The sequence below is a fragment of the Homalodisca vitripennis genome, chromosome 1, assembly GCF_021130785.1.
Source record: "Homalodisca vitripennis isolate AUS2020 chromosome 1, UT_GWSS_2.1, whole genome shotgun sequence".
Lineage (NCBI taxonomy): Eukaryota > Metazoa > Arthropoda > Insecta > Hemiptera > Cicadellidae > Homalodisca > Homalodisca vitripennis.
Window position 1 is genome coordinate 142,661,218 of NC_060207.1, and position 14,192 is coordinate 142,675,409.

General features: G+C 31.9%; 1 protein-coding gene across 1 annotated transcript in view; it reads left to right on the top strand.

The window, feature by feature from the left end:
- The first annotated feature begins 388 nt into the window (after positions 1-388).
- Positions 389-14,192, top strand: part of LOC124372601 (proteasome subunit alpha type-2) — a 28,097-nt gene continuing 14,293 nt past the window's right edge. Inside the window, exons 1-4 of the mRNA XM_046831008.1 lie at positions 389-516; positions 5,538-5,614; positions 5,925-6,038; positions 8,119-8,260. Of these exons, the coding sequence (XP_046686964.1) occupies positions 476-516; positions 5,538-5,614; positions 5,925-6,038; positions 8,119-8,260 (374 nt within the window). The 5' untranslated portion in view covers positions 389-475. The remainder of the gene's footprint in view (positions 517-5,537; positions 5,615-5,924; positions 6,039-8,118; positions 8,261-14,192) is intronic.

Consider the following 14,192-nt stretch of genomic DNA (forward strand, 5'->3'; position numbering starts at 1 on the left):
GAAAGATAATATTATGGTTAGCCACAAATTCAGGATTTGACTCTGAAGGATATTTTTCGTAACTTTCTTATTGTCTCTGATATATGCATGACATTTCGTTTAAAAATTCAAATAAAGATTAATTTATTAATTAAAAAGTTTTCTAAAACCTTTTATTTAAAAACTCATTACAAATGAATCATTGTCCATCCCTTTAAAACATTTTGAATGATAGACTATCTGTAATCGATGCATTTCGATCTAATGATTATAAAAGTTATTTTATGACTTTCGTTTAGATAACTTAAACTTGTATTGTACATACCTAGTATCACAAGTTTTTACTTTTTTTCTCTTTGTTAACAACTCGTAGTTTTGACCGTTTTGATGTCAGCCATTGATATTTTTGTTGGCTTTGCTTTAGATTTTTGATTTGTAATGTAATTTTGTCTTTAGGTTAGATTTGTTGAGTTACTGCTTGTGTTTGTGCACAATCATGGCTACAGAAAGATATAGCTTTTCCTTAACTACTTTCAGGTAATAAAAAAACCTATTTTCTTGTTTCAGGATTTTAATGTAATTCCATGTATTATCGTATAAGCTAGGATACAATGATTGTTATTCACAACTTGCTATTAATTTCGTAATCCTACTTGTGCTTAGAGTGTTAATCCTGTGACTACGCTAACCTAAGGGTTTGGGCCTAGACATTAAATATTAATAAACAATTATGTGTAAAACATGGAAAGTAATTATTTGCAATTAACTAAATAGATATAGTGTTATAAACAAATTTATGTTAGGAATATAGGTACTTTGGGATTATACCGACCACACCAGTATGAAGAACACAATTTATAGAAATTAACATGATAGAAGGAAAAAAACAACTCTTTAATTACAAAATTACAAACTTACAAGCATTTCCAGGTATTGTGATCGGTATTGTTGTCACTGTTATCTTATCTTTCTCGAGAATCCCGATTACGGCAGGCCCCGCGGCATCACATGATTTGCACGGTACATAATTGCCTTTCCATTACAATTCAATTTATATTTCTGATCAGCCCCTCTAGAATTTGATATTTTACTGATAGGTACTATCTCGAGGGATGTTTTTCTTTTGTTGACATCAGCGCAGGGCAGCACTGAAGAAGCCCGCGCTGATGACCGGAGGCACTCGCATTTTGGGTGGTGGAGTGTGATCAAGAATAAAAACAAGTTTTGAGTGTTTTTTTCAATTAAGAGTTTAGTTTTAGTTTGGTAATGTTTGTTTTTGTTGAATTTTTGTGTTTGGAGAAATGTAGAGGTAAAACACGGAAGTACAACAAAGCGACACACCAGCTGAACGGGCGGCGAGACTCTGCAATCACGTTATCTACTAGACCGCTCGATTTTGACCTCTGTCTGAGGATGGGGAGGGGTTTGCGATAAGACAATTCCTGTTTTATATTGACGAAAATATTGTTCTACGCTAATCTAGTACTGTAATCAGTAGAAGCAAAATGTCGAATAACGATTCATGTCTGGGTGTGGTCGGTATAATCCCAAAGTACCGGAATATATAATATTATTAATCATTTAAACATAGGCCTAGTTCTTCAATTATCATTAACACTTGCACTTGAAGACCAGCAGCACTTGCCTCACCAAGGTTGCAGACAGCTTGCATTAGTTTTGCCGTAGTTTATCCTTGCAACTTGTATGGCTAGTACAGACAGCCGGGCTGCTTTCATTGACAGCTCGGTGGTCATATTTGTTGTTTGCCTCCCCAGATTGAATTATTTTTCAATTTCCCCCGCGTTATTTGCATACCTAGTGATTTAAAATTTTTAAAGAAGAAATGAAAATTAATTCAAAATTTATTTTCAATGAATCCTTCTAATACAAAGATAAACATACATTTGGAAAATGTATCTGTTATCATAAATTATTCCTTTACAGTTATGTCATACTCAAAAATGAACTATAGCATTTTTATTTTGAGATAAATGACGTACCTTAGCTAAATTAAATACTAAAATTAGGGTGATAAATCCTCTGGTAGAGTGGTTGGATCTGGGATTGGGCTTGTAACTGTTGGATAGGGTGATTGGCTCTTTTTTAGGATAGTAGGCTCTCATGTTACACAATAGATCCTTTGGTAGGGTAGGTTTGAGCATTTGCATTATAGTCCTAGGTTATATATTAAAGTTTCTTGAATTATAAATAAATAATATTTTTTATGGTTATGGTTAAATATTATGTTTAAATGAATTTTGGTTAACATTTAATTTTGTAAGGTCTATGGTATGATAGGGTAGCGTATGATAAGTGGACCCGTTTTTTATATCGAAATTGGCAAACAATATTACTTAATCATAACCATCGATATAATCAATCAGTACTAATTAATTATTTTGAACAATTAACTTAAGTTAAATAATCCATATCAATAGCTGTAAACACTTTCAAATAATACACGTAAGGTAATATTTCAATTTTTTACATAAGTAAAATTTGATTATTAAAAATGGCAGTCAATATTAGAAAACTACACGACATTGCTTTGAAAGATGATAAGACATGTTTTTCGTGGTTTCAACATGTAGGACTTGTACCGAAAAACCCATTATGTGAAATTTGTGGGAAAGAAACAAATGTAACTGTAAGAGGAGCAAGTATGGTCGTCTTCAGTTTTCCTAATTTTGGTTATAATAATTTGATTGATCACTGTTAATATTAAATTCACATTTTAATTTAAAACATATGTTTGTTATTGAGGACTATAGATACTTTTATATCGATTGATACTCTAGGATTTGAGATGCGAATATTAGGTATCGATGATTACATTCTTCAATATAAAAAACCGAGTCCGCTTATTGTAACCCTATCCATATGATGTACCAAAATGCCCTACATAGAGGGATTTTGTTTCTTTTTGGGAATTTTTTAGATTTTTCAGTTTTTTCCTCTATCCATTTGATGAACCAAAATGCTTTACATGGAGGGATTTTGTTTCTTTTTGGGAACTTTTTTTAGATTTTTCAGTTTTTCTCTCTCACTTTTTTCTAATTAATATTGCTATTCAATTCACTTCTGAAACAAATTACATACGTGAAAATCCAACAAAATATGTGAGTTCTAAACATTTACCAAGAGAGCTAAAAATTCATTATTTATACACTCATTTAACCATAATGTCCCAAGTAGGAAATACTTATTTTGAAATCTTTTAAGTTATAAAATAACTAAAATGGACTATAGCATATTCAGTACTAAACTGGTACTATGTCCTTCATTTCAAATCCAAAAAAAAAATCTAAAAAAATGTTACATTATTTTTTTTGAATAATATTTACTGTACTAAACAATCTAAAACTATTTTGGTATTATCCAGAGGCCACTATTTTTAATACTTTCTTACCAGGGACCTAAAAAATACTTTTTAGAAATAACAGACTATTTGAGGCCACTCTGTCCCCATGTATTATTTGTTATTAGGCTATATAAGTGGGTAAATACATACGTACTTATTATAAAAAGTTAATAAGCACTCGCATGATCTGAGGTTGAATTTAGGTAATATCTCGAGGGATGTTTTTCTTTTTTTACCAGAAGTGTGGGGTGGCGTGAGTATAGCCCCCACTGGTGGCCAAGGGCATTTCGATCAGTATTTTTCTAGACCTCAGAACACATCCTAGATCATCCAACTTTTCTGATGTCCGATCACATTGGACAATCTGGTACTTGATCTGAGGTTCTGGAAAGTACTGATCAATATGCCCGTGGCTATCAGTGGGGGCTATAGTGGTGCTGCCCCACATTTCTAGCAAGAAAAGAAAATCATCCATCGAGATAGTTTTTATATTATTTTATAATAAGTAGGTTTGTATTTACCAACTTATATAGCCTAATAACAAATAATACATAGGGACAGAGTAGTCTCCTTCTCACTGACATTGCATCCTTTTGGGAGGAAGAAAACAAGAACTGATCGTCATAATAACATGTATTGTTTGCAGTAAATCAAATAAAGTCTGTTCTTTCTAATAATCTAATTATTTTAGGTCTCCGGTAAGAAAAACTTTATTATATAGTAGCCTCTAAATAATACCAAAGTACCACTACTTTTAACAATTAGCTATAGTACTCTCATTTATACAAAAATTTTTCAGATGCTCACAAACCGTACATTTTGAGGGAGTATTCATATTCAGGACATTTTGGTTAGCTATATGAATTTGTAATATCTTTAGCTCTATCAAGCATTTGCGATCAGACCCACCAGAACCTTGATCTGTTACTTGATAAGTACTATGAGGATGTTTTTTTTCGTCACCATTAGTGTAGGGTAACACAAAATGTGTTGTCCTGCACGCTTGTGATCGAAGGCATTAGTGTCTGCGTATTCAATGTAGTAGTTCTTATTTCAAGTTTTAATAACATTAATTTATAGTTTTCCATACTTTAATTACTTTCTATTCACATTATAAGAGTTTTCGGTACTTTGGGATTATACCGACCACACCAGTATGAAGAACACAAAAATATAAATTTATAGAAACAAACATGATAGAAAGAAAAAAAAACAACTCTTTAATTACAAAATTACAAACTTACAAGCATTTCCAGGTATTGTGATCGGTATTGTTGTCGCCGTTATCTTATCTTTCTCGAGAATCCTGATTACGGCAGGCCCCGCGGCATCACATGATTTGCACGGTACATAATTGCCTTTCCATTACAATTCAATTTATATTTCTGATCAGCCCCTCTAGAATTTGATATTTTACTGATAGGTACTATCTCGAGGGATGTTTTTCTTTTGTTGACATCAGCGCGGGGGCAGCACTGAAGAAGCCCGCGCTGATGGCCGGAGGCACTCGCATTTTGGGTGGTGGAGTGTGATCAAGAATAAAAACAAGTTTTAAGTGTTTTTTCAATAAAGAGTTTAGTTTTTGTTTGTTAATGTTTGTTTTTGTTGAATTTTTGTGTTTGGAGAAATGTAGGGGTAAAACACGGAAGTACAACAAAGCGACGCACCAACTGAACGGGCGGTGAGACTCTGCAATCACGTTATCTACTGGACCGCTCAACTTTGACCTTTGTCTGAGAATGGGGAGGGGTTTGCGATAAGACAATTCCTGTTTTATATTGACGAAATATTGTTCTACGCTAATCTAGTAATCAGTAGAAGCAAAATGTCAAATAACGATTCATGTCTGGGTGTGTGGTCGGTATAATCCCAAAGTACCGAGTTTTCTATCTAAATAATGAATAATGTGCAGTGTCTTAAGTAAATATTTACTTATTTCCTTAAATATGAATTACTTATTTTGAGATGTTATTAGGTCACGAATGAATCTATCAAATCAATTGCTTGCTCTGTTTGATCAAGAGGTTAAAAAAAATGTTATGGGGTTAAAGCCATTGTTTAATGACATGAAAATTTTGCTAGTGATATTACCTAAATATTGTATATTTAAACATTGAAATTACTGTTCTTCTATCTCCTTAAACATTTACTTACTTAATTGTTGACTTCATTTCAATTTGTATTTAACTGATTTCAGCCCCTCAGGAAAGTTGGTACAAATTGAGTATGCCTTGGCAGCAGTGGCAGCAGGAGCTCCTTCTGTTGGAATCAAAGGTAATCAATCAGGTAGACTAATTAAAAAAAAATATGATAGATAAATTAAAGTTTTTAATTACTCAACTTCTCTTAACTAATTAGAGGCTTGATGCATTTAGCCTAAGCAGAAAATATTAATCACAGACTTAATTTTTTGAAGATAATACTTACACTAAGATGATCAACAAGTTTTACCAAACTAGTCTTAACTCACGTTGCATCTAACTAAGTTCCTTATTCAGTAATGAGGTTAGATTTCTTTAATGTACACATTATGCATTACCAAAGGAAGTATTGTTTTGTTTTCATGTTGTTATAATTATTTCAGCTTCAAATGGCGTTGTATTGGCAACAGAAAACAAGCACAAATCTATTCTTTATGAGGAGCACAGTGTGAACAAGGTGGAAATGATCACTGATCACATTGGGATGGTCTACAGCGGTAAGTGACTTTGTTAAGATTTTGTGTAACAGTATTTAGTTTTAAAATGTTTCAGTGTATTTAAAACTGAATGTTTTCTATGTATTTAGCTTTAAACAAGTGGGCTACAGTGGTCACGATAATGTGCGTGATTTAAACGAAACTGATATGCTTAAAAAATTGCATAACCCTTTGAGTACCATGATAGTGTTTTATGCAATGCTATAAAAAGTTTTTTGTTTAGCTTTTACAAAGTGGGTTACAGTGGTCCCAATATTTGTGCTGGTTTAAACAAAACCGATATGCTTCAAAAAATAGCTTAACCCTTTGAATACCATGATATTGTTTTACACAGTGGTACAAAGAATGTGTAAAATCAAAAATAATTTGTATTTTGATATTGGCAAAAATGTTTCTACTGTCTTGTCCGGTCATAGGATATTTAGAAAAATATATAGATTTTGGACAAAGGCAAGTTTGTGATGGTGAACGTATTTCTCTGGAATTTTAATGTGAGCGTTAGTGAAGCTTATCACTATCAGTTATCTATTCATATTTGTATAGTATCAAGATAAACTATTCATAATTTTTGGAATATGAAAAGCTACTATGAATTCAAATATTTCAAATAATTTTTCTGATTTAAAAATATTTTATTCTTTTCAAACCAAAAGTAATTGCGATATGTACGTATATTATTGGCATAGTCAAGTCATGTTAGTATTTACCATTTGACTTAGCGAATAAATAATTGAACTACATAATGAATTCTGTAATTTTTAAAATGCAGTATGGGATATATTTTGTTTATATTGGACCTTACTTAACTATTGCTAGTTTTGTTGCTGTCAATATTGTTAGTGGATTGTTTACAAATGCGCCTATGTGTTATACACCAAACATGAAAAGCTAGCACTAACCACTAAAAATTTTGGACAATGAATGATAGTAAAAATAACTTATTGTGATCACATAATAATTTTAACATTCAGAGCTTCAATGTGTGGTGTGCTTTTTATAAGCCTTTGTCTCTTCGTCACAGGAATCTCTCGAGATAAATTTTTCAATTCCATAATACAATTTTTAAATCCTTCAGTGCTTATTAAGAACTATCCATCTGCTTCATCATAATTTGTTGAAATCAGTGTCACTTTCCATAACTTTTCTATATTCTTCTGCGCAAGGTGGTTTTTGGCCCTGTTTCAGTGGGGGTGTTGTTCCTGCTTAAGGGTGAAGAAATAAAATCTGCAGTATACACAAAGAATCTACCTGACAGTGAAATTACAAAACAAGAATTTTGAAAAAAAAAATGGAAGTAAAAAACAAATATAAGAATGTGTCAGGAGAATGAAACACTGAAAGAAGGAAATTACATCTAATTGTGGAGTATTTGGTTAGGATAAAGAATATATTTAGAGGAAAAAAGATTGAATATTTATAGGGTAAAAGATTGTGTTGATCTAGGAAGGTGCTACAATGTCAAAGATTTGGGCTTGTGAAACACTGCAACAGAATGAAGCCTAGTTGTTCATAGTATGCGGAGAAACATTAATACAGAGAGTATAAGAATAAGAACATGAAGAATAAAGTAGCCTGTTTGAACTGAAGGAAAGAATGTCAAACAGAAGACCGACATGATGTTGGATAAAGATATCCATTGTATGAATGGACCGCGAAAAACTGTGGAATCTATCAAGGGAGGAAGAGTTAAGAACCGATGATTATTAATCAATGGATTTGGGGGAAGGTACAGAGATGTGTAGAGTTTAGGTTTATGTAAAAGAGTACTGGAAGAAAAGCTGCAAGTACGATATAATGATAAATGGAAAGTGCCTGGTATATAATTTTCTGACTTGTGTCAGAAGTGTTCACTTAGTGTTTTAAGTGAAAACATGTAATAATGTTTTTAAAATATTACTCAAAGCACTCAGAGGATATTTTATATTTCAGGTAAAAATTGAATAATTTACTATGTATAAAATTACTACAGTATTTATAAAATTTAAATTGAGTGTCTTAGTAATATGTGATTTTGATTAACCTACCCACATAAAAGAAAGATGGATGGTAAAGTTAAAAGTGTAATATAACACTGTGATAGGTATGGGCCCTGACTACCGACTGCTGGTGAAGAGTGCCCGCAAGATGGCGCAGCAGTACTACACAGTGTATGGTGTACCAATACCAACAGCACAGTTGGTACAAAAGGTTGCAATGGTCATGCAGGAGTATACACAATCAGGGTTAGTACTTTAAAATAGTAGTAAATGTTGTTAAAACAATACTTTTCCAATATAGTTCAGGGTTAGTACTTGTTTAACCTTTTCGCCGCGAATTAATAAACCAACACTGTTCCAAGAATTTACATTTTTTGACAAAAAAAAATTTTTTTTTCCTACAATTATTAAACATTATTATTTTGGTTCCTTGAGATGTTATACACATGTTTTAGTAAGAAAAAACGCAACATTAAAAATTTTTTTTATGGTGAATAATACATGTTTTTTAGTTATTTTATCAAAAAAATTTGTTAAAAAAAAATATTAAATTGTATACGTCGGTTGATGTGCAGTCTGAATGAACTTTATATCATAATTTAAATTGTACATACACCCATATATGATATTGTGTAACAAGTAATTTGTACATAATAATATAAAATTTACCAGTAAAGGCTGAAAATGTGGTGATTCGCACGAGGCGCAGATAAGTAGCAGGGAGTCCATGTCTCACAAACACTCACTTTTATACATTTAGAATTATTTACACAAAGTTAAAACTATTCATTCTTCAATTTACTTTTTTAATAGTTTCAAGTAATAAGTCACAATAAATACAAGTTAGTAGGCCTAAACATAAAAAATAAAAAATGCAAAAATGTTGTCCAATATGCAAACATTCTCTTATAGCCTTACAAGATTGTCTTGGTTTTTAGCAATTGCAAGTTTTCTTATAAATCTTTATAGAGTGATAAATTTCAAAACAAGGAAACTATGCACAGGGGTGGCTCATCCTGGCAAGTTTTACAAAAATACGATGTTTGCTTTCTTTTACACGTGCCTTTCCCTTTTTTGGTGCAGCTTGATGGTAGGATACTACAAACAGCACAGTTGGGTTTGTGGTTTTTTTATCTCCATATTGGCTGATAAAATGGGATTTTCCCTGATAGTCTGTTCATCAAGAGGGTTTGCTCAATTTTCGACCCACGTCGGATTGCAGTTCTAGGTTGCCATGCACTTAGTAACCCGTCAATAACCTGTTCTCGAAACTTTTTGTGGGTTAGAGAGATCTTACACACCATTTTGCATATTATAAGCTATGCAGCCATTTATCAATGCAATTTCAATGACAAAATGCCATAGGGGGGTGGTACCATTTCATTGATTTATGGCCATAAGGATACGTAGAAACAAAACTTGTCAAATAAGTCTACTCCACCCATATTTTTGTTGTACAGTACTTGAATATTGGGCTTTGTGACTTCTCGTCTGCCTGTCTTTGATCTGACTTCAATTAATTTTACTCCAGTGTCACCTACAGTAGAGAGCATGTTTACTTTTCCTGTATCTTGCCAGGAACATGCTATCATATCCTTAGATTCTCTAATCCATGTTGTTGGGAAGTCACCTTTCTTTTTCTTCAAATTTTTCATTTGTGCAGGCAAATTTTTTCGGTTTGCTCTCACCCGTACCACATGCTCCCAACCCACTCAACCTCAGGTCGTTGAATAAATCAACACTAGAGTAGAAATTGTCCATGTATATGATTCTGTTAGTAGATTCAAAAACCTAATAACAAATCTTTTTACAACTCTACTACCCAGGCCCTCATCTTTACTGTCGGTTTCTTTCCCAGTATACACCTTGAATCTCAACAGAAATCCATTTGAAGAGTCACAGAGCGACCATACCTTGATTCCCCATTTTGTTGATGGCTTGCTTGGGAGATATTGTTTGAAGGATAGCCTACCTTTAAATTTAACCATACTTTTCATCTATAGAAAGTGCCTCTCCAGGCTCATAGTTGTCTAGATATGTTTTAGAAACAAAATCTATCAAGGGCCTTATTTTGAACAGTGGATCATATCCAGGATTACCCTTTGACACCTGATTGCTATTATCATTGAAAATGCAAAAAAGACTTGATTAGTTGATATTGGTCTCTAGAAAATTATTTTGGAAAATGCCGGAGTTTTTGTCAGCCAAAAGCCGTCTTGAAAATATGATTCTTCGTTTGGCTTATGAATGAGTCCCATTGAAATTTGCGTTGCTACAAAAGCTTTCATGTCCCCTTTCATCGATTTCTTTTAGTTGGTGTAGTCTAGAACGTTTGGGAATGTCAGTTGTTACATCACAACATTGTAAAGAATAAATATTTGTCTGTTCAGCTACATATTTATAGATTGCTTCAGGAAAGAATTTATGAAATGATTCAGTTGGAGTTAGGTTTTCAAATTTGACCTTAGGTGTATCACAAAGTGTAAATTTTAGGTATTTTGTCTAATACTATGTTAGAACCTATTTGAATTTCATCCCACAAGGTAGCATTGTTTTGTTGAGATTTAGGCCTAGATGCTCTAGGGCTATTTTCATCTAATGGATCATCTATATCACTTTCAGAAAGAATAGTCTACATTGTTATCACCTATTTCAAAAATCTGAGTCTTCATTACCATGATTCAAATATTCATTAATCTCATCATCGGTTATTTGTTCCATTATTAAACAGAATAACCTCAACAGGCTAGAAATTTGTAAAAACTATTGTCCCTGACTAGCCTACATACCTAACAATCACAGCCTTTTTGTTGTAAGATATTCACTACAGTAACACAACACTTTTTAATGTTAAAACACTTACTTGCATTAAAATATTAAGCAATAAAAACTAAACAATATGAATACAATAAATCAAAACAAATAACCAAACATAACCAATGTTTAATGTTAGTAAACACGGCAAAAGCAGCAGACGCGATCCCGAACAACTGCCAACATCGTCATGTGACTAGTCTAGTTCAAATATTTGCCGCGCGGCTGTAGCACTTTACAGAAGGCAGTGAATATGGCGTTTACTCACTTGGGACTATAGTCGACTTACACAGCCAACGGAGAAGTTTTTCTGCTGCCGTGGACTAAAGTCGATTTACGCGGCGAACGGAAAAAACGGTGAGTCGACTATTGTCGATTTACGCGGCGAAAAGGTTAAGAAGTTCACTATTTTTAACCCATTTAAGGCCAAATCTTTTTTTGGTGTGATTTGTAAAAAAGGCCTTTGTCATAATTTGTTCAGTGCCAAGAAGGCCACTTGAACACATACTATTTTAGGCCAACACATTTTGAGCCTTAGAATATATACATATATATATATATTATATATATAGATTTAGTTAAAAATTATGTTTTTTATATTGTCCATAAGAAATTAATGTATTTAAATCGAATTCTTCGTTATAAGTAGGATTTCAAGTGAAAAATATATTTTTGTATTATAATGCATTAAAAATAAATTAGTTTAGAAAAAAAAAAATAAGTTTAGGATAACAAATGTTTTTTAAGCTTCATTTGTTTTAATAAATATTAAACATTGCTTTATAACAGTTTTACATACATATAGTAAGTAAATATATTTATTAGTAAAATAAACAAACACACATTTTTCACATCTACTTCTTCATTATGAAAAATAGGTTTTTAACCCTTTTCAGGGCCAGGACCAAATATGAGATGTTGCAAAATTTTTTCACATATCATATCTGCTTGTGACTAATCAAAAGTGCCAGGCTAAAATTGATGATTTTGCAGTCTCTTAGATTAAAAATTTATAACTTTCCATAAAAAATGAGAGAATGGCCTAAAAGTTGCACCAAATTACTTGTATAGATATATACTATCAACAAAAAAATATATAGATGTAGTTTTAAGTAATTTAAAATTAAAAAAATAAATAATGTTTTAATAGATTACATAAACAAATTTTATTTTTTTATTTTTTTTTGTAAATAACTAAAAAAGGAAAAATAATTTTACTGTGGGAAACTATTTTATTATATTGTACATTTAGAAAGGAACACTCATACAAAATTTTATGTTATTTCTCTCATAAATAAATTTTTTATGACACATTTCGTATAAATACAACAAGTGATAAAGCAACTGACTCTTACACTGCAAGAAACTTAAAATAAATATTCACATTATGGATGATTGTAGGATCCATAAAAAGTTTCAATAGAGTTAAAAACACTATTTACCAAGAAATATTTACACAATTTTATTTGAAATTTATTTACACTTTTTCTATTTACAAATATGCTACTTACAATTTCACTCCCGTGAGATCGCAAATTGTCAGTCATTGTAACTACTACACACAATAGCTAAGCACTTAACTACTAACACTACTAATATTTATAACCAAAAAATAAAATAATGAAGAAGAATCCAGCATACAATAGTACGAATACACTAAAGCATAAAGAATGAACAACAATAGATCGAGTCAGCTGATAATGTCACGTGACAATTATTATTACAAAATAAAAATGCATAGACCTCAAAAATAAAAATTATATTCATATTAATTATCTACAAATATCCCAGGAATAAAAAAAACATAAAACTTTAATCATTTGACGTCGTATTTATTAAATAAAACGACGAATATCAAGGCGACTATATATTGCCGCCTGGCGCTTTTCGCGTATGTCACCGACGGCAATATATTGCCGCCTGGCCCTGAAAGGGTTAAGCAAAAAGTACTCTTTTACCTGATAATATAGTGAAAAGTTAATAATATGAATGCCAAAAGTGAAACTAAAATTTATCTATTATAACATATATTGAACTTTGCTCTATAGCATTTTTATATACTGTTATAATTATAACTCAATCTAAATATAAGTTGGTAAAATGGCATATGAGGGGTGTTCAATAAAGACTGACAGTTGCATACATGTAAACAAAGTACAATAATTAGTTTTTTCCAGTTGGTGTGAAACATTGAAGTATTAGCAACAACCAAATCAGTTGTAAACATTACTGCATATTTATTTTTGTCATGGCAACCGATTAATAAACAGTTGCAAATTTTTGCCTCGAAAAGACATGCGATAAAGTTTTGTGTAAAACTGGGGAAAAGTGCTACGGATACTTACAGTGACTTGAAAAAAGCTTTTGGTATTGATGCAATGAGTGAAAGAATCTGTTTTTGGTGGCATAAAGACTAAAAATGGACAGGAATCATGTGAGTTGGAAGGTGGCCCTAGGAGGCCCCTGTTAGTGCAGTCATTGAAGCATTAATTGCTCCGAATTTTTTTACTGGGGAACCGAATTGCATACATTTTGGAATTAGGTACATCCCTATCCTACCTCTTAACATTCCAAGTGAAAATGATTTGAAACACCGACAACCACCCTGGGGGTGGTTGCCCCACCACCCTTCACAGGGTGAATTTTTCTTTTTTATTAAAATAACCTCGATATCGATAGAAGGTCTAATATTAAGCAAAAAATCATCTACAAAGCCGTTTTTCGAAAAATTTTTAATACTTTTCAAGTTATTATTGGCAATTAGAAAGTTCGCACTTTTTTCACGTTTTTCATCGGTTTTTTGGTAAATAACTCCAAAAATAAATATCTCCAAGAACAAAATTTTAGTGGGTTAAAAAATTGGTTTTTTTTATAAAGATTCTAAGTGCAATATTAAGTCTAGATTTTAAAGAGTCAAAGCCGAATTTTTATTTGTCTGAAATTTAATCGATGTGGTCAATGCCATCTTAGGCGGTGATCAGATCTTTTTAGGCATTCTAATCAAAAAGGTTTTGTATTGCTTGTAATAAGCTTTAAAATGAGCACTATTAAAAGTCTTTTTGAGCACGTAAAATAAGTGTGCTGTATTGCAAATGAAAGAGAGACGATCATGTTTTTTCTTTGTAAATCAATGGTTTGTTCATAGTACAATTTTCCGCAAAATTAAGACCCTTTGACGATACGCAACGAATATCGTTGTGAGTGAATTTACCCGAAAAGTGATACTACAACGATATATCGTGTGTTGAATGTTTTGGGCGAAAATTGATATGCAACTGATATATCGTTGTTATCATCATAAATTTATTTTCAGCGTTATTAATTTGCCAAATAAATCATAACTATACTTTCAATTGATAGAGGA